Genomic DNA, 27,443 nt, shown 5'->3' on the forward strand with positions numbered 1-27,443 from the left:
AGTGGTTCTCAATCAGTGGTGGTTTTGCTCCCAGGACATTTAGAAATGTCTGGAGCCCATGTTAACTGTGGCATCTAAGAGCACGGAGGTCAGACACACTAAGCATCCTGACCGCACAGGACTGTCTTCCTCAGACATTAATGCGGTTGCTCTATTTTAAACTTTTCCTGTCCTCCTGAGCCCCGCAGTCGAGGTGCCTAGGAAACTTGTACATTATCTTCATCATTAGAGAACTCACTCTGACCTACTGAGGCACTCCTGGAAGGCCAGAGACAAATTAATCACCCCCTGAGCCCGCCAAACACACCACAAAGGGGGTGTTCGATGAGGTGTCTTGTCGTAGCTTGATTTCCTGGGAAGTTAGACCAAAACCAGACACGTCCTACCTTGGGAAGAGGAAAGCGCAAGTCTTGTTTCTTATAAACACTATCTCATTTAATCTGGCCGACCAGCCAACGAGACCGAATTACTATTTTAGGTAAGTGTGTCTCACCGATGTTAACCGGTGAAAGGTCACATGCTGGTGACTGGGAAAGGATGTTTTCTCAAGTCACATCGCCAAGTCCCAACGCTCCTTCCGTGCCCTACTTCTGTGTCATGGTTTTCCAGGGCCGAGAACTCACTATTCCCAGAGTCAGGGTGTCAGAGCTGCTAACAAGCAGAGCAGTAACACAAACTGCTGGAAACCTGGGACAGTATTCGTGTGATTGTTACACACTTTGTTTGCTATTTGTCACACAATAAAGCAACAAAATCGGTCAATTCAAGGAGTGGTACAAAGAGGCCTCAGCGTCTTAACATGTTTTTAAAAATTAACTGAAGATATTTAGAATCTACTTGGCTCTAGCCTCCAAAACACTCTCATCTAAAAATTTCAATTTGGCGCAGCATAAAGAAAGCAGTTTCAAGACTCTTTTTCCTTATTAGCAACATCAGAAGAGTACAGCCAATTAGGAAGAAAGGGGCCACATTGATCTAAGACATAATTGGCTTGTCCTCAAAAAATGGCGCTCCCGTCGGCCCTGTGCTCTGCGACACAGCAAAACTCCAGCTGTCTGTCAGGGCAGCATCACTGCCACACACAGGCCTGGGAAAGCATCATTAATATAACATGTGATGGGGTGTCTCTGGGAGCCCTGACAGTATTCACCACCACCACCACCACCACCACCACCACCACCACCATCACCACCACCACCACCACCACCACCACCACCACCATCACCACACACCACCACCACCACCACCACCACCACCATCACCACCACCACCACCACCACCACCACTGAATCAGTCTGATGAATCTGACTTGTCTTCATATTACACAGGGAAAAGCAAAGCTGTGCAAGGTTTCTGTGCCTCTGCACCTATGTGGTTTTTCCCTCCAAAAACTAGGAACACTGGGTGTTGGCCTGTGGTTTCTGAGTTCGACTGTAACAATTCTCTCTCTGCCAGGGCTGCGGACAGTCCCAGGGCTTAGCCCCAGACCCTTATTCCTCCCCACTTGAGGATTTCCTCCACACAGGAGACACAAAATTAGGGTTGTGCTAAGCCTCAACTATTCCTCCAGCTCCCATATAATCACACCCCACGCCCTTCCCACTCTCCATCCAGTTATATTTCGTAGAATCAATGACCTCAAAGACATGCCCGAGCTCCTTCCGACTCAGGTCCAGATTTCTGCCCATTTGGTTGCCTGTTCCTAGAGACCAGAGCAGCAGAACAGAAAACCTAGACTGAAGCACCCACAGCAGGGCATGCAGTCCGCGCTGGGGCCTGGCTTTCCCACTCTGGCCTCAGTCTCTGGCCAACTCCTTGTATCATCTTTGGGTTCTCTGTGTGTTCTGTATATTCGTGTGGTTGTATGCGTGTGAGCGACTGCTGGAGAAGGAACTCATCAGGGGTCTTTCTAGACGACTTTCCACCTGTTGTTTCTTCCCCCCACCCCTCCTGTCAGACAGGACCTCACTGTGTATCTTCCCTGCCTGGAATTCAGAGATCAGCCCACTCTCCCTTCGGAGTGCTGGAAACCACGTGCCACAATGTCCAGCTCCCCCTTATTTCCTGAGACAGGGTCTCTCACTGAGCCTGAAGCTCATGAACAGGGCTAGACTAGCTGGCCAATGAACTCCAGAGATCAACCTCCCAGGCTTTCTGCATCTCCAGGGCAGATATGCGCTGCCATGCCTGGTACCCACATATCTTTGGATGGTTTGTTTGGCAATGACCTAGAAATCCAGAAGCGGGTATTGAAAGGGGGCACGAAGATCTTCAGGTCTGTTCTCTAAAGTAAAAGATGTACTGATTATCAAATATTCCCTCCAAGATTCCTACCTGCTGAGGAAACTTCCTACTACTGCCTTCATATTTCACAAGATCAGATGCCCTGCTTCCAACCAAGGTTAGGGATGGGTATGGAAATCTTTACCTAGATCAAATGCTGAAGGCTAATCTTACTACAGCTTGGAGATCCCTAATCTGAAAATCTGAAAGACTTTAAGAACCCGAAACATCATAAAATGGTGTCCTACACAAAATCAGAAGCAAAGTGTAAAATGACCTTAACCCTGTGACGACGGCACAAGCTGGCGTTTAGACCCCACTCTGAAGACCACTGCATTAGTTATGTGCAAGTAGCACTGTATTAGAAACAGGCAAACAAACAGCACCCTGACAGACATGGTGTTCCCTACAATCTCAGCACCCGCATGGAGGCAGTTAGGGTCAGCCTTGCCTACATAGTCAGGCAACATTGGCCTAAGCAGTAAGTGGCTGCCTCGAAGTCCCCAATCGAAACATTTCTTGTCCCAAGCACTTTGAATGAAGGTTATTTAACCGGCACCAGGTAAAACGCTGACTTATTTCCTTTTGGACAGGTATTTTTGGTTTCCTGCTATGTACCTTGCCCAATGCAAGGCCACAGAGGATAAAGAGGAAGTAAGCTGAGACTCTGGGGCAGTCTCCATGGTTTCAAGTTTGGTTGTACCACTTACTATCAGAGCCCTAAGCCAGCCCCTTAACCCCTGGCAGTCCGAGTCCCCGTGTGGAAGAAGAACGGTAACAACGTCCACTTCATGGGCTGCCATGAGCGACGGTGAGGAAGGCACTTAGTCTAGTGCCCCTGATACCCACAGGCACTCGGTAAACGCTGGCTATTGTTATCCCATGGACCATCGACTTCAGAGTGGCAGCCCTTAAGCCAAATCTGGCCTAGAGACCTATTTCGTTTGGCCTTCACTTTCCTCTTCAATCAAGCCAACATTTTAAAACACAGTATTAGATTAGATTGGATGTCTGGCAGCACACTGGCATACACTCCTTTCATACAAGAACAGGTCTGCCCCACTTTCCTCTGCTCCCAATTTGTCCCTCACTGTGCCTGTTCATGAAAGCAGCAACCCTTTATTCTAGACCCTTTTTTTTGGAATCAGAATCTCACTTTAACCCAGACTGGCCTTGAGCTCAGCAATTCTCCTAAATACTTCTAGACCAATTCTACTAACGTAACAACTGTCTTCTTACCCCCACCAGTGGCCCTCATAACCCACCTCCTGCTGCCCTATTGTGGGTTCAAGTCTCATACGGGAACTGCATGGCACATAGAGAAGCCAGCCTCCTTTCTCCACCTGGCTAGTGGTCCAATGGGCAGCACAAAGTGACATGGTCTGGCATTAAAGAAAAGATACATGTCTCGTCTTACCCTCAGAGATTACTAGTCTGTGTAGGGCCCAGGTCTGTATATTTTTCCTAGGAGATACTTTTTTTAAAAGATACATTCTCATGTAGCCTGCATGGCCTTGAACTTAATATACAGCCCAGGTTTTCAATCTTCCTTCCTCCACTTCCCAAATGCTGGGAGTAAAGGTATGTACCACCATGCCAGAATTCAGCCAGCAACATTTTAGGGCGTACACTCATAGACCCTGAGATGAGCCAGGGCAGGACCCATGGCTTCTGGCTCTGAAAGCAAGGTGGAGTCTAGTGACTGTCATTCTCTCCTGTGGTACTTACTTCCTGTCTGCATGGTACATAGGACTAGATGAGTCTTGTTTCCTCTTCAACTCTTAATTCAGTATAGCTTTGCAGATCCACTTGTATTTAAAGCTTACCTCCCCTAAACAGACAGTAAACTCAACAGTGGGCAGATCCCACAACGTTCCTTCTTATCCCAACAGAGCTAATGGGGTGCCAAGCACATTGAAGGCATCTAACGAAAACACCTCCCCTTAAATGGTTCATTCTACAATCAGAAAGGCCTTGTCAAGAGCACATGGAGAAGCAGCTACACCGATCTGTGGCCAGGATGGTTTGGTAAATCCCAAAAACAGGGATATAAGGGAATCTATGATGCACCAGAAAAGGCCTGAAGTCACGGAAGTGGTCCAAGGCTTGGGGACTCAGGGACTAGACTCCGCATGAACTTTCTTCAGGTGAGCCTGGAAGGACTGATGAGAAAGAGGCAGGGAAAACAAAGCAGGAATAGTCAAATCAAGATTTTACAACACCCCAAAGCCAGGGAGCAAGAGGCAGACGAGCGGAGAGGACAGGAAGAAATGTGAACTCTGGTACAAAGAGAGATGTAGTCGCTCATTATCTGTGGTCTCAGTGCCGGGGAGGACCAAGAGTTGAAACCAGCTGCAGCTAGATTAAGAACTGGAAGCCAGCTTGGGCTTCATGAGACCATCTCAAAAACCAAACCAGAGAAAATGTGGGCAAAAAAAAGGCTCAGTGGGAGCTTAGAGGCCTCCGGTGAGCAAGACGTGTTCCTGGCCCTACCATACATACCCAAGATGCTTCCAAGTTAGATAGGGCTTAGCATCCAATTTCTGAGCCAGTCTTAAACTACGGCTTACTGTACAGACATGAAATTATGTTAACAGTGTAACTGTTTCACAAACACGCTCCATCAGGGAAATAAAGGTTTTATTCATAGCACTAGCACCGATGACCGCACCACAATTTAAAAAAAAACAAAAACAAAAAAAAAACCTTATTCTTCTGTTTCTTTTCCGAGTCAACAGGCAGCTTAGAAAGAGGTAACAAAGACTAGGTCCAATGACCGCCCCCGCAACAGCCACTCCAGGACACACACCTCCCCCTTCCAGTCACCGTCACTCTCAGAGATTCGAATGGTCTGAGATGAACACTAACGCATAGTGGAAAAAAAAAAACATGCACAAAATACAATGCCAAGAAGAGATGGCCTGACACCCCATCACATCTGTGGGACACTGGCCCAAGCGCTTCCCAGCATCAACTCCTTTCATCGTCTTCCCCGCTTGTGAGCAACCCCAATACCCCCAGAAAGATGAGCAATGAAGTGTAGTAAAGCTTTTGCCCAAGTCATACACCTGGCAGGTGGAGGCAGAAAAGGAACCCAGAGTTCTCCGGCTTCCTTTGATTAGCTTTCTACCTAGCTGCCTCTCACTCTGGCTTTTAGGAGAGTGTGGCTTTTAACCTCAAGCCACCATCTCTGGACAGTGAGGCTGAATTCGCAAGGGCAGATGTGATGGTGTAAGACTCGGGGGAGCTCCTCTGATTGTGTTTCCCCAAAAGCCCCAGTGCACCAAGGAGTGAAAAGCATGGGCCATGTTCACCATATGTTCCCCACCTCCAACGGTGAGTTCATACAACAGGCTCATGAGACTAGAACAGGATGGAGCTGTTCTCAACTGCCACCCAAGAGCACTAGAGAAGAGCTGAAACGTTCTCTAGGGCAGACTGGCAAGAGCTGGCAGGGAAGGCCAAGGGCATTCGCCTCCTCCAGCCATCAAATGTGCTTCCCAGAGGAACTTGGCCTTACTGATAAGGGGGCTCTCATCAATGCTACTCATGGCCCACAGGAAGTCAGTCCTTATACACACAGGGGACCTTCCTGGCTGGTGGATCACAGATAAATAGATACCCCTGTCCCAGGGCAGGCTATGAGCTGCAACCATGTTGGATTATGTTTCACGTTCCGGCTTCAGAGCTTGAAGCAATTCTATTTTTAAGCTTTCTCAGTTCCACAAGTAAAATAAGGTCATTTTAAGGAAATGAGCTATGGCCTTAGACAGCTGCCTCTGAAAGAGTTAACTGATCGGCAGCTTTGACACCTCAGAAATCTTCCTGGTGTTAACCACAGAGGAAGAGCCTCTTGGTCGATGGTGTAATGCAAAGGCCCAGGGAACCCTGCAAACCGTGACTGTCACTTAGGAGGTACATGGTTCAGGACAACACTTCCCTTGGTGTTGTCCCTCTCTCAAAGTTTACAGAAGTCCTTTTAGGCTGTTGTTGACTAAGTATAATTGTCTCTGTCAGGGGCACAAGAAATGTCACATCCAAAGAATAATTAAAATTTCAGATACCAGATCAAACTTTGAAAACCATTGCTACCACTATTTAGAGAACCCGAAGTTCCTTTACATTTAAAAGTCCTTCCCACTGAGTGTCTAAAGTAGCCTTGATTTCTCAGTGTCTCTGGGGCAGTGTAACCACATCGGATGGAAACTTAAAACGCAGCCCACACACCTAAGCCTCCCATGTAGGGCGCCTAAGACAGTTAACCCTCTCCTCACAAAGAGGTTCTAAGAAGTCAAGAATCTCCAATTTCGGTTTTGGCTCGGGGCTCCCAGTTAACTGGTGGACGGACCTTGGCTGAGTAACTGCAGTGGGTCTGTAATTGTCTTACCTGCAAGAGCAGGTTGGATAGGAAAACTTTGATAAACTCCCAGGTTATGATTCCAAGACCATCAGACTTATCAAGTATTGAGGATGCTAATCTGAAACACTGTTGTCCAGTTAGAGGAATGACATTACAAATGGCCCTACACAATCGGGCCATTAATTCTATCTTCCGAATTCTGCTCTTTTCTCACTTCTACCTCAAGCTGACACAGTTCCTGATTTGCACTACAAAGCACCAACCTCATAGGGCAAGTTCACAGGGGCCTTTGGATTCCATCCTGACCTTACCACATCTTCAAAGTTGGAGATAACCTTGGCCACAAGACTGACTCCCATTAAGGAAAGCAGGGTGGACAAGCATATTCTTTCGACTTTAAATGCTTAAAGGCAATGTTTAAAGCAAAAGCATGAGACGAAAATAAATCAAATACCCCCCCCCCCTAAAGCCAGATAAATAATCCTGCTGTAACCCCACCCCCATTGCTGGTCTCACTGCATTGTTGCTTTCTGGCTCCTTATGTAGTACCAGAACCTCTCTCTCTCTGTGCCAGATCATTTTCCCAGACATCCCTGGAAGGCAGACAAGATGGGGAGGTGAAGGGCCCTAATGGGGTTTCCTATACATAATACTTAGTCTTCTTACTCCCACGGAATATTATTGGACGGGAACTCCTTAGCAACTGCAAACACAACTCCTGAAACACTACTTAAAGTGTCCATCGAACCACATACTTTGTACCTCTAAGAGCTCAGGGATGTTCCCCTAAGCATGGGGTGGGGGTGGGAAGAATTGGAATCTTTCCTCTTTGCCACTATTTCCGGTAATTTCAAAGACTTTGAGGGACTTGGCAAACCAAGTAAATGATTTTCACCACCAGCACTCCTAGATTAAAATATTATTAAAAAGTAGATGAGTCAAAAGAATTGGAGTTGATAAGCTTGGGACAATACTTCCAGCCAGTCATATGGACTATTTATAAGTCAGGATAAATTGGAGGGAAAAAGCCAATTGGAAAGGGATTAAAAGCAGGTGTGTATGAGTGTGTGTGCTCAGAAAAGTTAAGGAGAAACTACTGCTTATTTCTAAGATACTCCCCACCATGCCCCCCTCTCCTTCCACTTCCTAGGTGTTGATATTTAGTTCATATCCCAGAGAATATTCTTTTGCCAAGTTAACTTGACACAGCACACAGTTAAACTCAAGACTCTGTCCTTCCAAGTATTATACAAGGTGGTGATATTTAGAAACACACACACACACACACACACACACACACACACTGGGTACTTCGGCTCAGTTAAGGGTGCTTTGTTCCCAAGGATGATTACGGTGGTACCATCAGTACTGATTACAGGGGTTATTTGTACTGCCCTCGCTTGGGCACTGTATTATATTAAAACTTCCATTTTTGGGGTATGTAGTGACTAAAAATTCTCTCCCAGCTTCAATTTGGCATCAAGCGTATGTCTCAGTGAAAGAGCTGGTTTCGTACAGAATCCCAGGAGCCTGCATTTTCTTCTTTCAAAGTTGTTGTGGGAAAGAGACCCTGCGGGAACAGCATCCCCAGTCCTCCAAGCTCAGGAGAAACACCGTAGGCTCTCTCAAAAAGTATAATCACCAGGTTGCTATGACTAGATTAAATTAAATCTGACATGATAGACTCCCTCTTGCATAGATAGATTCTCAATTTTCTGAAAGAATGAAATTACCTATCATTTTAGAAAACAGGATCATTCTGCTCATATTATATAGGCAAGCAAAGGGACAGCTCCTATGTAGTCCCTGAGTTACAAAAATACTTGATTTATACATACTTTTATGAGGATCTTTGCCAGGCCTTGAGTTAAGTGTTGTACATTCATTACCTTAGTAATTTTAAAAGTCTCAGTACTATTGTCCTACCTTATAGAAGGAGCCATTTGGGCAGATTAAGTTATTTGTCTAATAGCAGACAACTTGTCAACAACGACAGGAAGATACAGAGTTAGCAAGAAGGCAAGGCACTCCTCTGTTTAGTGACAGAACTTGGAAAGTAGACCCAATTGGGTCTAGAATTCTGGTCACCTGAGGAATTCCCCACCTCTTCTTGAACATGGAATGTTTTCTCATATGCCTTCCCAACTTTCATGCTTAGGGGAAAATCTCTTCTAAAACACACGACAATGCATGTCTTTAATCTCGGAACTTGGGCACTTGAGAGACAAGACAGAAGTTCAAGGATATAAAAGACCCTGCTTCAAAAACAAAATCAAATAAATTGCAAGGCTTAACTGGAAACCTTCAGAAATAGTGACAAGGAAAAAATAAATAAATCAAGCATTGCCTGCAACACTTAGGACTTTGTGTGCACTTGGGATGTAAACCCCGAGCCCCTCCCAGAAGATACTGCTCCAAACTCGTAGACTCAGCATACACCACAATCTTACAGAAACCTACTTCTCAATATGCATAAGAGGCATTTATAGTCCTATAATGAAACATTATTTTTGAGTATACAAATTCAAAACAGTTTATATTCCTGGAATAATAACTTCATGGCAAGAAGGATAATAAAAGTTTAGAAATAGTTTGGAAGATGGTGAAGGCAATATTTTTATACTTTAAATACTTAACTACAGTGAACTACATATAAATTTGGTTAGACAGTCTTGGTGAGCTGGTCCAATGAATAATCTATTTTTTTAAAAGAGCAATTTAGGAGCCTTACAATTTCCTATTATCAAAAATAACTTTCCCTGCAAATCTGAATCTAATCCAAGAAGTGTGTCAATAGCCAGTTGTTTCAGCTTATTTATGATATAGAAACCGAGTGTGTAGGGGGGAAACAGGCTTATTGTATGGCCAAGCATGTTTAATCAAGTCCATAAAAGTATTTACTACTAATGCAAGCATGGAATATCCTGTGTCTGAGAATCTAGCACACTGGGTACTGTATACAGTGTAGAGGCAGGTACTGTACTCGGCTTCCCCCCTGCTGGCAGACCCTAGTCACTAAAAGGATAAGCCTCTTTGACTGGGACTGTATCTATCACACATCCCTAGTAAGTATCTGTAGGCTGGAAAGCACTCAAGACCCAACCTAGTGGAAAATTATAAACAGAAATTTTTAAAAATTAATTTTTTCCCTCTACCCACCCCATTCCCCAAAGTCCTATATATGTGTACCGACTTTCTTAAGAGAACCCATCAAAATACCGATTGTGCAAACACACACACACACACACATCTAGACCTGAGTCTAGGTGAGGTCCTCGACTGGTATCATGCAACCATAGGTATCCGAGTCTGGGTGGGTTCTAGCCTGGTGTGGGCCAAGCCTCAGCACGAGGGTGCACACAGAGGCATGGAGGAAGGAATGCAGGAGAGAAAGGAAAAGGGGGAGACCTCGGGGCCACACTTCTTTCTAGTAGCAACAAAAAGGGAAGCCTCATACTGACCTAAATCATCTCTCAAAGGCGCTTTATAAATTACAGGGACAAAGGGAGGGGGTGGCGGGTGGCCTGGGAACCCCACAGACACCCTACCCTCTGACCCGCCCCCTCCCCCTCCAGCACAAGGGAAGCAAGACAGAAAAGCAGCTCAACTCGGCCACGGGCGTGAAGCCCTCATCTGGGTTCCAATCGCCCATCCATCCACCCCCCAAAAGAAACACACGTAAACACTATACCCACCCCGGGGGCGGCCACTCCCGCCCCGGGGCTCCTAGAAACGGAGGCCGGGGATTTACTTAGTTAGATTTTTCTTGCTTACTCATTTCCCTCAAGCACCCAACCCCCCGTTCCCACTCCAAAACCCCGCTCGGTCGCCTACCCTCCGGCTCCGGCCCCCCGGGGACCCCGGGTCCCCGCGGCGGTGGCTCGGGCCCCCGCGCGGTCCGGGTCACTAACCTGCTGCTGTAAGGGCATTTCCGAAAGCAGCCTGGCTCCGGGGGAGGTGGGGGGCCGGCTGGAGAGGGGGCCCGAGGCCGAGTGGAGCGGCGGCGCCGGGCGAGGGCGGGCGCCGTGGGGGGGGTGGGGACGGGAGAGGGAGGGTGGCGGTGCCGGGTGCGAGGGCGCCGGGACCGTCCCAGGCCTGGGAGCCGGCGAGCAGGAGGAAGTGGGTGCCCCCTCTCCCCCTCCAGCGCCCCCTCCCGCCGGCGCCTCCTCCCCAGTCACAGGCGCGTCCTCCGCGCACGTGTGCGAAACGTCACCGGCGGGTCCCGGAGAGAAGGGACAGATCCTGGCGGCGGGACGGGAACCCGGCTGCCCCCGCCCTCCGTCGCCGGGGGGCGGGGAGGGGGACAGGGCGGGGAAGGAAGGGGCAAGGGGAGAGGCGGGTCAAGGGCAGGCCCGGGGCCCGGTGAGCAAGGCCCCAGCGCTCTGGCCACGCGGGCGCCGCCGCTGCCACCGCGGAGATGCGCCCAGGCCGGAGCACCCGCCTGCCGGCCCCTTGTCGCAGACAGCGCGAGCCCTGGCCCACCGGGGCTCCCAGCTCCACCTCCCCCACCGCGATACCCGTCCAACCTCCCAGATCCCCTTTGTTGCCGGGAGCTGGGTCCCCAAAAGGTGCCGGGCACCGGCGCCCCTGCGCTCGGAGCACGCCCGCGGGACCCCCGGCCGCCCAGGGGCAGCAGAGGCAGGAGGGGAGGCTGGCACGCCTCGGGTCCCCCGGTTTACATCCTCTGGGGTCCCCCTACTCTCCAGTGCACTACTCCCTCCCCCACCCCCTTCTCCATCCGGGGCGTGACCCCTTCCTACGCCCGAGAAAGAGGAAGCTTCGAGTTGCAAGGGAGGGGAGAGTGGGGGTAGGGAAAAGTGCAGGAAAAGAGGGGGGGGCGCGAGAAAAGTTTTGGAGCGTTGGATGTGGCTCACGAAGAGGGACTCCCCACGGCCCCGCGCGCCTGCCCAGCCCCCCGCGTTCTCCCAACGTCCGCAGGGAAGCACCCCGAGTCTAACAATAAGCACACACGCTGGAGGGACAGCAACGAGGCCCACGATGCTCAGCCTCGCGCTCCCGCCGCCACCGCTCCCGGGGAGCCCGCCTCCCACCGTGGGCTAGGGGCGCTGAGGAGGGTATTACCGGTGGGCCACCGCCGCCGCCGCGTCCTGGTGCTGGTGGCTGCTGCAGCAGCCCGGCTCGGCTGGAGGGTCCTTGTGGCGTGGTGTAGAGGAGGTTGCCGGCGGCCGGCTCCGTGCCGGGGACACTGGGGAGAAGGGGGCCGGCGGCCAGGGCGCCGCTTTGGAGGGAGGTGGCACAGGACGTGGTGGAAGGGTTCGTGGTGAGGATCTGGATGTACGTGCCCGGGGCGGCGGCGGCGGCGAAGCCGGGGCTGGCTAGCAGTGCCCTTTTGTCCATGGAGGCTGCAGCGGCGGCGGCGACGACAGCCGCCCCCTCCCCACCCCCGGCGGTCACCAGATACTGCTCCAGGGCGGGCTGGATCCCCTTTCTCATCTCTCGCTCCTGCTCTTTTTTTTAGTGTTACGATAATATTAACGTATTGCTTTCAATTTCTTTTATTATTTGCAGCCGGAGTTTCCAAGTCTCTCCTTCTCGCCTCCCCTCCCGGCGCTTCCGAACCCTCTCTCTCTCTCTTTGCTTTTTATTTTTTTTCCGCACCGCACGGGCCCCGGGGGCCAAAAATAATCGGGGGTCTGGAGAGAGGAGGGTCCCGGCCGCACGGATATCAGGCCCGGAGGAGGGATGGAGGCGTCGGGGGCGGCCGATGCAACGGATTGCGAGGCGGCGGCGGCAGCCCGGGTGCTGCGGCCGGCAGCTGAAAAATGGCTCCAGGAAGCTGCTGCTGACAATGAATGAAGGGATACGGTTTACGCGCCAAGGTCCTCCCGCGAAACTCAGATTTCCCGCCGGCTTTTCAAACCATATTTGCATATCTCCACCCCTCAACCCGCCGAGGACTGTTCCCACAGTCCATTGGATCCCTGTCGCCTTACTTTGCTACCAATCCTGGAGCGAGGTCGCCACTGGCTCTTTTCCATTGGCTGCCATACGCCATGGTTACCGGGGTGACCCGGGCTTTATTTGCATAGGGCGATCCGATTGGCTGGAAGCAGAGCAGGCTTCTTAGGAGGTGGGGCAAAGTCATACTCTCCCACGGAAAGCCACGCCCATCCCAGGCCCCTCCCTTGCTCCTAACCGCGGGGCTGGCTCTGATGACCTGGGCAGGGACTCTGCCTCGCAGACTCAGTGTGGATCTAGTCCTGAGCGCAAGTTTCGGTTTTGGAGATTGTCAAGGTGACACCCTCAGGGACTTTGTTTCCTTTAACCAATCAGTGTAATAAATGAAGAACTGGTAGAAATTCTCCCAAATATGTGTCAAAGGCAAGTTGGACCCGGCCTGGCAGGTGGAAAACTGAGCCCTTTAAATCCTGGGTTTCTTCCTTCCTGAAATCCAACCAATGACGTGAGAGCGGATCCGGAGGCCGCGGCTGATAGACAGAAGCATGTGGGCAGACCGAAACGTGGGGGTAGAAGGTTCAGCTAGCTGACGCGACTGCAGGCACACTTTAGTTCATATTCCGGATCATTCCTGGCGGCTTCATGATTAGCCCGAAATCGGTTTAAGTAAAAATTAACTCTTTGTTCAGTGAACTCTTAATACAAGTATAAATCTGAGCATAACAAGCACCCTCTCTGGCCCAGAAACACTCAGGGGAGTTAATCAGGGCTAACCTAGAACTGATCCGCGGGTTTTTAATCCTCCACGCAGTAATCCAAAGAAGTACAGGCTTTTATGGTGACGTGGGACTTCCAGTGAAAGCTGCCTGCACTCAGCTCTTCACATCCTCAGACTCCAGCAAACACTACAACCCAATCCTAACCCAATCTATTTTAAAAGAGAAGAAAATGTATGAATATATATATATATATATATATTACATATATATGTAAATCAGAAGATGTCAAGGAAAATGAAATACTTATCGAGCTGGCTTCTATATTAAAGTAAATACTCGTGGATCTTTAAAATGAGGATTGTGGGGCTGGAGAAATGGACCCGTTAGTAAAATGCTTACTTGCCTAAGTGAGAGGACCTAAATTTGATTCCCGAGACTCACACTAAAAAAATGATACTGCATGTATCACTAATCCCAGGACGGGGCGGTGGAGACCTGAAAATCCCTGGGCTTGCTGGTCAGCAGTGAAGCCAGCTGGTAAATTCCAGACTGGTTGAGCTACCCAGTTCCGAAAAGGTAGACGTGCACACACAGGCTTGCACTCTCACATGTACACGTACATTTGTACGTGCACACTGAAAAGTATTTAAGACTGAGGAGGAGAGTGAGGGACGATGTAGATGCAGAGACCAGATTTTCATTTAGTCGCTGAGAACTGTGGGAAACAGCTGTTGTGGTACATCATTCTACCGGGGACACAGCTTAATTTTTTTTAATGTAGGGTACTTGGTACGGTGCTCAGTGGGTGATGAGGCTTGCATTCCACTGAGTCCTTCCCCATGAATATTGTTTATCATCATCATCAGTAATTTACCCAAGCTCACTTTCAAACCCTATACAAAGCCTAACAATTTGGGTCAGTTCAAGTCAGGGCCATCTAATATTTCAGCCCTATTACCATCTCTGGAATTAAAAGTTCTGTTTTTTTCCCAGACTTGGGAATACTTTGGTTTTGCATTCAAGCTTATTGGAGAGCCATAGAATTTGTTCATCTGCAGATCTGTGGCCAATGATGTGACTGTGTTTGTAGAGTCAGTAAGGGAGAGCATTCGAGTGAGAGGGAGGACTGCAGCTTCTTTAATCTTATTTCATAACTGTCGCTTTGCATTATGGGCTGTGATGGAGGAAGCTAATACTGTAAGCTAGGATATCTCAGCTGCAGGATGGGGGGGGGGGGGCTCTGGGGGAAGGGTGTTGCAACATGTCATCAGAGAGCTGCATCTGACATTAGAAACAATACAAGATTCCAGTCTTTGCAAACTTGAGTTCCCCGTAGGTGACCAGCAGGAAGGTAAGTAGGACATAACCCTGGGAGCTGAGGAAACAGTCCTCTTAGGAAGTCATCAGGACCTGTGTTCAGATCCTAGAATCCATGAGTGCTTGGTGGAGAGTTAGCGCATTTTAGTACATTTGCACCTAGGAGTCAGTATAATCTGGGTTTGCATTCTGGCTTTGCCACCTCCTGCCCCCCCCCCTCCCTCCTATCCCCCTCTCGCCCTCCCTCTCCCTCTCTCTCCTGCTTGTTTAAAAAGAAAATAAAGGTCAGAGAGATGGCTCAGCTGGTCAAAGTACACTTGTTGCCAAGAGCTACAACCTAGAGTTTGATCCCCAGAACCCATGTGGGGGAGAAAAAGGTTGACTCCCCACGTTGTCCTCTGGTCTCCACCCTGCATACAGCACGTTTATTTTTTATTATTGTGTTGGAGGAGGTGAGTGGTGTGTGGGTGTTGGCACATGGCACAAGGATGTGGAGTCCAGAGGACACGTGTATGGACTTGGTTCTTTCCTTCCAACTTGATTGGGACTGAAGTCAGCTGTCTGGGCTTTTATGCCACGCACTGTTTCCTGGTGTGCCATCTCACCTGTCCTGGCTTTCACTGTGGCCTGACCGTTTTCTTATATGGTAAATGGAACCTTATATTCCAGACTTCATGCCGCAAGGTGGTGCTGAAACGAGGCCGTACCGTGTGTGCCGTGTTCTGTGCAGTCAGCGGTACCTAACTCATATAAGCATGGCCAACCTGACGCCCAGCCTCTAACCTTCTGAGAGCAGCTTAGCGATCTTACCCAACTGAAAGCACTGTCGTGTCCTGGAGTATAGAAAGTAGAAGGTCCTGACTCAGAAGCAGGATAATGCATAAAGTCACCTCTCCTGTTCATTCCACTCCAGCCTGCCCATTGGTTAGTGGCCCACTTCTGAGCCCTCACCACCTCCTTTTGAAGACGCTTTTCCATTATACTAGCGCCCGCTGCTTCGCCACCAGCCATTCCCTCCCATTTACTCTGACAACCAGCTGGTTGTCTTAGACTAGACCTATGTGATGCATTGAGCAGGACCCTCCAAAGATAGGCCTACCTTATACTCACCGGGGCCTGTGATTGTGACACTATCTAGGAGAAGAGTCTCTTCAGATGTAACTAGGGAGATGCTTGCCGCCTCATAGATATATAGCCTTCATCTTTTCTTTTGCCTAGAAAAGATTATGGCCAAAGAAATGTTTCGGGGGTCCAGGTACACTTGCTACTAGCCCCTATGATCTAAGTTCCATTCCTAGACACAGTGCATATGTGATCATTCTGGGTTATCCTGGGGTGTCCTTAAATCCAGCAGCAAGTGTTCTTGGTAGTCACATCTATGAGGACAAAGCTATGTGACGATGAAGACAAGTTGCAGCAGGGAGTTGTGGTCAAGGTTACTGACAGCCACCAGAAGCTGAAGAACTGGGGAGGGGGATCTCTAAACTTAAAGGGAGCAGGGCCCTGTCAACAACTTGAGTTTGACCTCTATTCCTGTGCTGGAATACAGTTTTATGAAACTGTTCGCTCTGTGGTGATTCGGATGACAGACACCCTGAGAAACAAATCAAAATGTTACTCTACCTACGTGGTCTTTCAAACCTCTAAGCTCCTGCTCACTTTATAGATCTCCTGCAGTATCTCATCACTTATTGAGCACCGGTGATCCTAACCGTAGTCTGAACTAAAGACTCTGATGAGAAATTGTCCAGGCTACTCTGTCTAATGAAGACGGTGTAAAACACACGTGCATGCCAGTTCCGGTACCTGGAGAGTCAGAGGATGATATTGGATCCTTTGAAGCTGGAGCTACAGGCAGTTGTGAGCCATGTGCCATGGGTTCTGGGAGTCTCACTCCGGGTCTCTGAAAGAGCAGCAAACATTTGTAGCCACTGAGCCATCTCTTAAGCCCATCCAATGGCTTCTTACTCTTGTTCCTGTACCTAAAAGCTTTAGTGTTTGTCATTTCCCTCCAGCTTCTCTTGCACTGCCGATTGAAGGGGGCTCTGGATTCCCTTCCTGTACACACTTCCATTTACATTCACATGTGTGTTAACTATATCTATAGATACATAGATGTATGTGTATGAGTTATATGTATATATCTGAATACAGTGTAAACATGCTATCGGTAGCCATGTAATATTGACATGTCTAAATATGCCCATTTTCAATTTAGAGATAAAGTTATGTCAGCACTTGTAAGTCATCCCCCCAAAAAACACTATGAATTCAATAGTTGTATGAAACTTCAACATCAAATCCTCAGATGGAAAAAAAAACATAACTTTTAGATGATTAAGGAAAGTGCTCGTTAGCACAGCAAAAGTTTAGGCTGTGCCTCACATAATTAAATTGCTACATCAGATTTGGAGTACACAGTATTAAATTTTAGCATCTGAAAAAAAAAAGGCCAAATTTTGTAGTTCAGGGGTTTTGCTTGACAGTTCAATTAGTTGCCCACAAAGAAATAATGTTCTGTTTCAGCTTCCTGGTTTGGAAGAAAGAGAGGAATATATGTCCTTAAGGCATTACCTCGTCAAACACTGATAACAAAATGTCTTAGTGCATAGCCTAGAAAAAGGACCATTACATCACTGTGGATAGGTAGTGTCTGTTCACCAGCGTAAGGTTCTTTGCTTTCAGCTCTTTGGACAGGAAGATTCTTGCTGGCTATGGGCAGGGCCTCTTTAAATATCTCTAGGATGTGGTTCTGGCAGACAGACTGCCCTCCATTGCATCCTTTGAACCTAGTTCTCTGGTTGGGATCCAGAAATCTGCATTTGCAAGCAGGGTGATTTTGATGCATGCGACCTAGAGAATGCACTTTGATAAACATGGCCGTACAAACCTGGGTGACCTGTCAGCAATCTCTCTGCATTATAAATCGTTTTATTTTTTTGGGGGGGGGGGAGTAACTGTAACAGAGAAAACTCCCTCAGATGTAGCATCTGTGATTCAACTGCTACCACAGTGAGAATGGTTCTATTTAGGTTGTGGTGTGAATGGGAGTCATCTTTGTGCTTACGTTCTTGCTCAGATGACAAGTGGTGTGATTCAGACAGAACATGCTGGGGTGGGTTAGACAGGAGACCGTCTCAGTGTGTTTCCTTGCCTTTCTGAAATACGCTTTCATCATGTTGTAAAATACACAAGGAAAAACATCAAAATATATTGGTCCAGGAGCTCAGGATACCCAAGATACAATTCACACATCACATGAAGCTCAAGAAGAGGGAGGACCAAAGCGGGGATACTTCAGTCCTGAGAAGGGGAACAGGATACTCACAGGAGGAAATATGGAGACAGGGTGTGGAGCAGAGACTGGAGAAGGGGCGATCCAGGGACACATCCCACATACAGTCACCAAACCCAGACAATATTGTGGATGCCAGGAAGTGCTTGCTGACAGGTGCCTGATGTGACTGTCTCCTGAGAGACTCTGCCAGAGCAACAAATACAGAAGCAAATGCTCACATCCAACCATTGGACTGAGCACAGGGTCCCCAATGGAGGAGTTGAAGAAAGGACTGAAGGAGCTGGGTGGGGGGTTACAACCCCATAGGAAGAAAAACAGTGCCATAGAGCTCCTGGGGACTAGACCACCAAGGAGTGATGTCTTGGAGCACCCATGGCTCCAGCCTCATATGTAGCAAAAGACCGCCTTGTCAGGCATCGATGGGAGAACGGACCCTTGGTGCTGTGAGGGCTCAATGCCCCAGGGTGTGGGGGTTCGGGGCAGGGAGGCAGGGGGAGTGGGGAGAGTGAGAATGGGGGGAGAGTGAGGGGTACACCTTTATAGAGACAGGGGGAGGGGGATGGGATGAAGAATCAGTGGGGAGGAGTTGGGAATGAGAAGCCAGGAAGGAAGATAGCATTTGATGTGTGGATAGGGAGGGTATCCAAAAGAAGAAAAGAAAAAGAAAAAAGAAGAAAACATCAAAATAAACGTGTGCCTCAATGGGTCAACTAAGAGAGGACAGGACGCCTTTGTCATTTTCACCCAGGTCTAGAAGGAGAGCTTTGCCTGAGCCCCTGGGGTCTGAGTAATGTGTTCCATTTTGAGCACGACTCTCTCTCCTAGCAGAAGGAACCATGCGTCTGGTGTATAGAGCCTTTATTTCTACTTCATTTAGTCCATTTTCACTGGAATATCTGAGAAAAACAAGTGAGAGGAGGAAAGGTGTATTTTGGCTCCTGGCAGTTTTAGGACAAGTCAGTCAGATTAAGGCTTTTCTGAGGTAGAAGGATATGGCAAAGGGAAGTTGATTCCCTCGTGACAATCAGGAAGCAATTAAGAAGGGGCTGGGAACAACATATACAGCCCTAGTAATCCATTCACCTTTAAAGCCACTGATGGTAACCCACTAACGAAGTTAACAGCCTCAAAATCTAGTCAGTTCTCAGTAGAACTCTGTTAGAGACCAGGCCTTCAGTATGTAAGCCTGCAGAGGTCACTCTTCTGGAAACCACAGGACATGCTTATCTGTTTAACAACAATGTCACTTTGTTTTGGAGGTGTCTTTGAGGCTCTCGGTGCTTCACCCATCCCTTTACAAGGTTTGCTTTCAATCTTCTTTAAAGGGTGTAGTGGGCGGAATGTTGTTTGGCCCTCTTAAAAGATTTCCCAGTTAGGAGCTGGCGGATGGATTTGTTGAATAAGGACTTTTTTTTTTTTTTTTTTTTTTGGCTAAACTTAATGATCTAAATTCAATCCCCAGAACCTATAGAAGAGGGTGGGAACTGTCCTCTGACCTCAAAACATAGTACATATGCATACATGTGCCCCAAACCCATCCACAGTTGAGTAAGAATCACAAAATTTAAAGGGTTCCTTCTTCTGTGCTTCCAGGAACATGGAGACATGTTTTCTGAGATTTTTCTGGCTTTACCTTTTCCATTCCCTACATCTATTCTAAATTTTCCAGTCCTCCTGTGTATCCTGCCTTCATCCATTTTGATTCTGCTGTCAGTGGTGAGTGTGTGTGTGTGTGTATGTGTGTGTGTGTGTGTGTGTGTGTGAAAGAGAAGAGAGAGAGAGAAAGAGACAAAACAAAATTTTAGTTGTTCCTTAGGTAGGTAACTTTCACCTTGATTTTGAGAAAAGGACTCTTCAGTGCTCCCAAAGTTTCCCATGTAGTCCAGACTAGCTGGTCCTCAAGCCCAGGAATGCCTATCTTCTCTGACCTGTATTGACTGGAATTATAACCATTTGGGTGCCACCATTCGCTGGGGGTTGGTCTGCTACTATTTATACAAATGATAAGTTTTGACTCCCAAGATCTGGTTGCCCCAGAGGAGTTCTCACAGACACCTGCCTTTGCATAAACCTTGTTCCCCAATTTAAACCTTTTGGTTAAATAAAAGGGGCTACATCCAATTACTGGGGAGAATAGAGGTAGGCAGGACTTCGGTTACCAAGCTGAGGCTTGCAAGGTAGAGACTGGGGGGGGGGGCACGGAGAGGGAGGAGTTTGAAGAACAGGAGGAGAGAGGAGGAGGAGGAGAAAAACTAAGAGAGGAGGAGGCTGTCATGAGAAGAGATGGGCTAGTGTGTAGCGAAGAGGGTATGTCCTATGGACAGGTCGATGGAGCAAAAAGGCAACCTTGTTGAGACTCAGACAGCAAGTAACTTGGGGACCACAGCTGGGAATTAGTTGGTCTAGCATATAGAAAAGTAGATTAACAATAATTGCCCGGTAATTGTGCTAAAGCTGATTAAATAAATCTAGAGGAGCCAGTCTCCATTATTAGGACTGGCTGGGCCAGAATAACAACCAATAGAGTTAATAAATATACATCACAACAACCATACCTGATTTTTTGTTTTAACATAGGGTTTAGGAAGCCAACCCCAGGTTGTCAATCTTGCAAAGCAAGCACTTGACCGAATGAGCTACCTCCCAGGTCAATCAGATGCCCATCGTGAGAAAGAGGCAGGTTAGACTTTTCCAGCTCCTTCAGATCTTCCAGCCACGGTCCCTCAGCCTCACCTGCTGCTGGAGGACAAATCTAACCATGTCTAACCAAATCTCATATCTAACCACCAGCATCCAGAGGGTGCTACCTGGAGGTTCTCGTGGTCTTGGGTCCTGTGTGTACTGCCTATGTCTTTGCTGAGAGCTCATGACACACACAGCAGCTGGCAGTAGGCACTCATTCATTTGCACCTTGGGACTCAGGTGGTTTACAGTTGAGTTTTCCTCTAACACTTCCTGTGCATGTCAGCTCTACTTTCTAGAAGTCATTTCTATTCTTACAGGGGGAGTAGAGAGAGAGATAGAAGAATACCACTATCTGTCATCTTCAGGTCTAGCTTCCCTTTTCTCAGCCTGTGGGTTGTGAACCCCTTTGGTAAACCTTTACGTCCAAAAAAATACTTCCATTATGATTAATGACAGTAGCAAAATTACAGTCATGGAGTAGCAACAAAAATAATGTTATGGTTGGGGGTCAGCACAACTCGAGGAGCTATATTAAAGGGTCGCAGCATTAGAAAGGCTGAGAACCACTGCTTTAAAATATTTATTGTGAACCCACTGACTTGGCTCGTCATTGAATCATGTCATTTAGGCAGATGCTCCCACCAGCATTAAAGGAAAGCAGGGTTCTGGGCTGGTTTATTTCTCGTCTCTCAGGAGAGCTAACGACACACGAGTCAAAGCTCTTGTGGGCAGTGATGGCGTGATTTGTATGGAAAGGAAGCAGAACACAGACCCTTCGTATTTGGTGAGCTGGTTGAGCCTCTCGTGGGGTTTAGATGGGACACACTGCCAGTAGCATGTCACAAGGCCCTGTGAGTAAGCAGTTACTTTTTCTCTGCTACCTTGTGCTCCTTGACAGTGGCACATCCCTTGATGTCTGCTTTACTCCTCTGACCTCCTGGATCCCATTGGTGGCTTCAGATCTCTCCGATAGTCTCTCTCTGTCCTACTCAATTCTATATTTTCTCACTTCTGGACCACCTCTTCTTCTCGAGGTTAAATGGACACAATTTAATATTTATCATTTCAATCATGTGCAAGTATTCAATTGCATACATCACAATGGGTAACTATAAAAACCATCTTCATCATTCTCTGGCAGAAGCTTTGTGCACACCAGACACAGTGTGACTTGCTCCTCTCATTGCTGTGACCAAATACTTGATAAGAAGTAACTTCAGGGAAGGAGGATATATTTGGGCTCATGGCAGGAGGGCACAGCCCAACATAGCAGGGAAAACATGAAGGTGGGGTGGCTTTAGACAGTGTCAGCAGCAGTGTGAGGCTGCCTTCTCACATTTCCCAGAGATGAAGCAGGAAGTGGATCTGGCCTGTAAGCCTCAAAGTCAGTGTCATTCACCCCATCTCTCAAGGGGTTCATAATCTTCTGGAAACTGAGCCTGTGAGGGACATTTGCATCCAAACCGCACTCCTCCCCATGCCCATTGTTTCTACCCTCCTGTAACTAGTATTCTATTTTCTAGCACTTGAACACTTCCAGGTGCCTCTCACCGTTTGCCTTCTGTCACTTACTAATTTTACTTTCCCTCAATGGTCCCAAGGCCTGTTTGAGTTGTGATCATATTCCGAAATTTCATTATTTTTATGTCAGTATAATATTCTCCTATGCACACATATACCAGGTTTTGTTTATCTACTTAACAACTCATGGGATCTTGGCTGTTGCTGCAAGATGTGTATGTAGATATCCACATTCCTGCTTTCAGTTCTTTTGGAGATACACTTAGGGGTAGAACTTGGATTCTTTATATAATACATTAGTCAATAACTAATCTTTGCAATCATATAACTCAAGTATACTAATGACAGCCATGTGTGTATAACAGAAGCAAGCATTTGAACTATTTATTCATAAGGAAGCAGAAAAGAGAGCAAGCTGTCTAAGAAGATATCATTCCAGCGGGAGACCTGTGCTGTAATCCCAGCACTTAGGAGGTGAGATCAGGAGGATAAGGAGTCCAAGGTTATCTTCTGTGTGTGCAGTGAGCTCAGATCTAGACTGAGGTGCATGAGAGCCCACATGAGAACAAAAAATCATGTCTCTAAGGTTAGAAAGTCTTTACACCCAATAGATCAGAGCCTCCCACATACTTATCGGGAAACTGTGTCTTTCCTGAATGTAGATGTACAAAGAGACAGTTCTGCAATCACTGAGAAAGTTCATATATTTTCACGTTCACACATTGTGCTTACCTTCAAAGTCAAGGTTATATAGTGTTCTTTCATAGACTCCAATTCATGAAAAATGCATGGAATGGATTAGAACTCTGCAGAAGAGTTCATACAATTTACACGGCAATTTGAGGCAGTGCTGCTATAAAGACACACACAGAATAGCAAATTTAGGAGCTGATGCTGGCTGTTTGAATTAGTGGGGTGAGGAGGAGGGGGAAATAAAAACTCAAAGGAAAACTCAGCTTATAAGAAAAGGTATTATAGGGGTCAGGCAGGGGCGGCACACGCCTTTAATTTCAGTGATCAGGAAGGCAGAGGCAGGCAGATCTCTGATTTCGAGACCAGCCTAGTCTACAGAACAAGTTCAAGACAGAGAAAATCTGTCTTCAAATAAATTCAATCAATCAATCAATCAATAATAAACAAGCCATTATAAGGCTGGGACTACATTGCTTGAAACTTTAGGTTCACTCACCAGTACTGAATTCACCAGGCATTGTGTCACATACTTACAATCTCCATACTCAGAAAGTAGAGGAAGGTCTTCGAGAAGTTCAAGGTTATCCAGAACTACATATCTGAGGCCAAACTGGGCTACGTGAGACCCTGCTTTAAAAAGAAAGAGAAGCCTCCTCCTCCTACCCCCACCAAACAAAGAAAAAAACTAATGCTAGATTGTGGCTAATTAATTACATGGAGGTTCACCATTAGATTGGGCTGTCCCTTGGGGAGCCTCATTTGGAGATGAACCCCTTGACTTTAAGAAAAGGTTCTCCATTGTGCTACCCTTTTGGACATTCCCATGATTCAGCAGACGCTCTGCAAGCATCCCTTCCTAACCTGCCTGTCTTCTGGGCCACATTTCTACAGTCTTTGAGATTGAGAGACTCACTCCACCCTACTTTTGCACGAGTCACAGATCTGCTAGAAACAGTACTCATGCTGAGCCAACACTCTGTCTCAGCGTCTTCCCATCCTGCCCAACACTGATTTTGAACCTGTTAGTAACCTTGCTGGCTTACTAAGGCAAATTCAGATTTAATTTCTTAGAAGCTCCTGGTATTTCTTCAGTTAGAAAGAATGCCAATGCAGGCACACATTATGCATTTTTACACTCTGGTATTCAGTCTCACGGCCAAATAAAGTGGCCAATCCGTTCTCCTGAAAATTCTCTGCATTCATTGGAATATGCAGGGGGAAAATAAACGTTTTTTGGTAACACTTAGAAAATCACTTATTATAGGTGGGCATGGCACATACCAGTAATTTCACCACAAGGCTGAGGCAAGGGATTGTGAATTTGAGGCCAGTCTGGACTATATATCAACAATACTGTGCCTTTAAAAAATCTTTGAGAAAACTTGATTGTAATAACTTCCAAATCTTTCATTCTTCTTTGGGGACAAAATTGAAATCCATTTCATTTTACAAAGTTCACCTAATCACCAAGTTAATGTTCATAAAATATCTTACCTTTCTCAGACATAAGCAGTCAAATTATAGAAATTATTTATTCATCAAAGGCATAAAATGTACACAGTTGATTTTTTTTTTAAACAATCAGGAAGGTCAGCTTTGCAAGTCCACCATTTTACCTCGTGAAGAACACAATGAACTACTTTGTCTTGCACAAGTGGTTAATTAGTTACTTTTCTATTTTACTGTGACCAAACGCCTGATCAGAAGCAACTTGAGAAAAAGAGTTTATTGTGATGCACAGTTTGAGAAGAGATATCATCTCTCATGATGGAGAAATCATGGCATCAGATGCATAAGACATCTAGTTACGTTGGGTCTGCAGTCAAGAAGTAGAGAGTAGATAGCTGGGCAAAACTGCCAGGCCTTCCAAACTGAGTTCAATTCCTGGGCTCCTCATGAAAAAAGGAAAGCGTGAATTTTCCAGGCTTGTCCTCTAACCTCTACATGTGTGCACACACAAATATGCACACACATACACATATGAAAGTTTGAGTAAGAACAGCCCCTCTTAGGCTTATGTGTTTGAATGCTTGGACCAAAATTAGTAGAACTGTTTGGGAAGGATTAGTAGGTGTGGCCTTGGGAATGGACTTTGAGATTTCAAAATCTCACACCAGGCCCAGTCTCTGTCTCTGTTTATCTCTGTCTCTCTGCCTCTCTGTGTCTGTCTGTCTGTCTCTGTCTGCTTCCAGTGAATCAGAATGTTAGGCTCATAGTTATCACTCCAGTGTCATGCCAGTCTGCTTCCCACCATGATGATCATGGACCAACCTTATAAAACTGTAAGAAAACTCCCACTTAAAATACTTTCTCTTATAAAAGATGCCTTGGTCATGGTGTTTTTTCACAGCAATAGGACAGTAACTAAGATAGTACAATCAGTTAATCAATCAATGGTCTTCAGTGACTCACTCCTCCAACAAGCCTCCACTTCCTAAAGATTCCACAACCTTCCTAAACAGTGCCACCCTGGAGCCCAAGAGTTCCAACACATGGGACTATAGGGAACATTTCACATTCATAAGAGGTAAATAGAACCCCAACCTCACCAACACAAAGAATCACTGAGAATAGTGCAGTATTCAGTACATGTCTGTATCCTCCTAGGAACCTCTATATTCCCAAGGCCATTGAAGGTTTTGATGTAATTGTTTCCTTTGTTTTATATAAATGCTGTTCATTGGGTTGAAGGCCCGTTGTGTTAATCATATCAATTAAGATGCCTTATATTTTTCATGTTTAAGACCTTCAAATGGCTCAATTTGCTTATATTTAGGGAGAGGTTGTACTTTATGTAGGTTGATGTCAAGACGATACATGATTGTACAGTAGAGATGGGCGGGGACAAAGTTTCGGAAAAGGAGGAGAAAGCAGGAGATTCAAGATGGAGGCGGCAGAAGAGGATGGTTTAGATCGGGGTAAATCAGATCGGTTTTGTCTTGTTCAGGTGGGCAGTTTATATCTTTATTAATCGGCAGTGAATTTGCTGTTTAGATGTATTTCGGACTGAGAATTTAACATATACATCTGCTTGATAAGTTATTGATTGTTGAGTTGTGGCTTTACCAGGCTGTGGAGGACAGTGCGTGAAAACAAAGGCTGAGACGCAGCTGGAACCAGCTCTGCTGCCCACATGAGGTTAGGGCGCGCAGGGCCCCTGGAACGAGATATGTGAGTGAAAGGCTTGGCAACAACATGCCTAGGGAAAGTGAGTGAAAACAACTCTCGGGGGCAGTCCTGGACCACCCGGGACAGAAGCAGCCAGTGGAGTGGGAGGTGAACCACACCTGGGTCAAAAGAAGCCGGGCCTATGAGTACTTAGAGGTAGCGTGGAGCCGCTAAGATAAAGGTGCCCCGCAGTGCCATGTGGCCCTGGCGTGGGATAAAAGCTTATCCACTTTTAATATTTACCACAACTCTAAAACTGTTTTTAAGTCTATGCGGCCTATTTAAAATTCTGGTTATTTTGTCAGCTATTGCAAAGAAACACTTTTGTGTTTTCACAGCAAGAAGTGCACTAATCCCTCTCTAGAATTTATCTTTCCGCACACCCCGCCCCCAACACATACTCAGGCGGAGGGGGAATGTTCAACATTTGGACTTGTAGGCTTTCGGCTCTCAAAATTATGACATTTGAGCTTGTGTCTTCTGAGATTGTGACCTAAGCCAGTAGGAAAGACTGCTAGACTTCTTATTGGATGGTGGCCTTTCTTCACTTGGAAAGCTCACCCTATGTTTTTGTCCAGCCAGCTTTAGGGACAGGGAACAAGAAGGCCACCCATTGGGGAGTAGCGATTTGTATCCTGTTAGGAGGTGGGCAGCTGGGCTCTGTCATTCCCATACCCTATCAAGTAAATGGGCACACAGAATGCCAGGAGGAGGAGGATTGTGTGTTGATGGACAGCAAGAATGAGGGAGCCTGAGGAGGAAGGAAGCGAACAGGATACTTAGGGACCATCTTCCTTCTAATCAATTTTATTTAGAGTTGTCTTTGTCCTGGGTCCAAATCCATGAGGCAGTCACAGGAACAGATAAAAGCTATTTCTGTAGGTTCCTACCAGTCCGGTTTTAAGATGAAGGAGGAGGGAGAGGAGAGGAGAGGAGAGGAGAGGAGAGAGAGAGAGAGAGAGAGAGAGAGAGAGAGAGAGAGAGAGAGAGAGAGAGACGGAGGAAGGAACAGAGGAAGGAGGGAAGAGAGAAAGAGGAGAACGCAGAAGGAGCCTTCCAGGAACGTCACTCCAAGGAAGCAATAGCTGCATCTTTGGACTACAGCAGGAGTTAATTTTTCGGTCACCTTGGAAAATGCTGCTCCTCTCTCGGGTTGCTGGAGGACACATTCTTCACAGGTCAGCTTTTTGGTCCCCTTGAGAAAGGACACCTTTCCCTTTTTCCCGATAGGTCTCCAGAAATACTTGTCAGTTCGACATTGCCCAACCCAATCACATCATCCCCAAGTGTGCAAACTTCCTGCTCAAAGACAGACTTTTCTTCATGCCACACTGGAGAAAAGCGGAGGGGAGGTGGCCAGCACGTGTTTGGCAGATGCGCTCCAAGTGCTCCCTGTGGAGAACCAATGTCAGAAACACACAGGCTAATGTGCTGCCGAGCAACAATGGGTAGAATCTGTGTCTGAGAACAGAGAGGTTTC

General features: G+C 47.1%; 1 protein-coding gene across 2 annotated transcripts in view; it reads right to left on the minus strand.

Annotated features, from left to right (window-relative positions):
- The window catches only part of E2F3 (E2F transcription factor 3), a gene marked incomplete at its 5' end in the record, with an annotated part of 73,700 nt that extends 61,603 nt beyond the window's left edge, over positions 1 to 12,097 (minus strand). The window contains one exon of one of the 2 annotated variants that reach the window (XM_080917583.1): positions 11,726 to 12,097. In XM_080917583.1, coding sequence (XP_080773709.1) covers positions 11,726 to 12,097 — 372 coding nt within the window. Of the gene's footprint in view, positions 1 to 10,554; positions 10,775 to 11,725 lie in introns of those variants that run through there. The other variant, XM_080917584.1, reaches the window with a different exon arrangement.
- Positions 12,098 to 27,443: the final 15,346 nt, after the last annotated feature.

Source organism: Micromys minutus, assembly GCF_963924665.1.
Source record: "Micromys minutus genome assembly, chromosome: 6".
NCBI classification, from domain to species: Eukaryota; Metazoa; Chordata; class Mammalia; order Rodentia; family Muridae; genus Micromys; species Micromys minutus.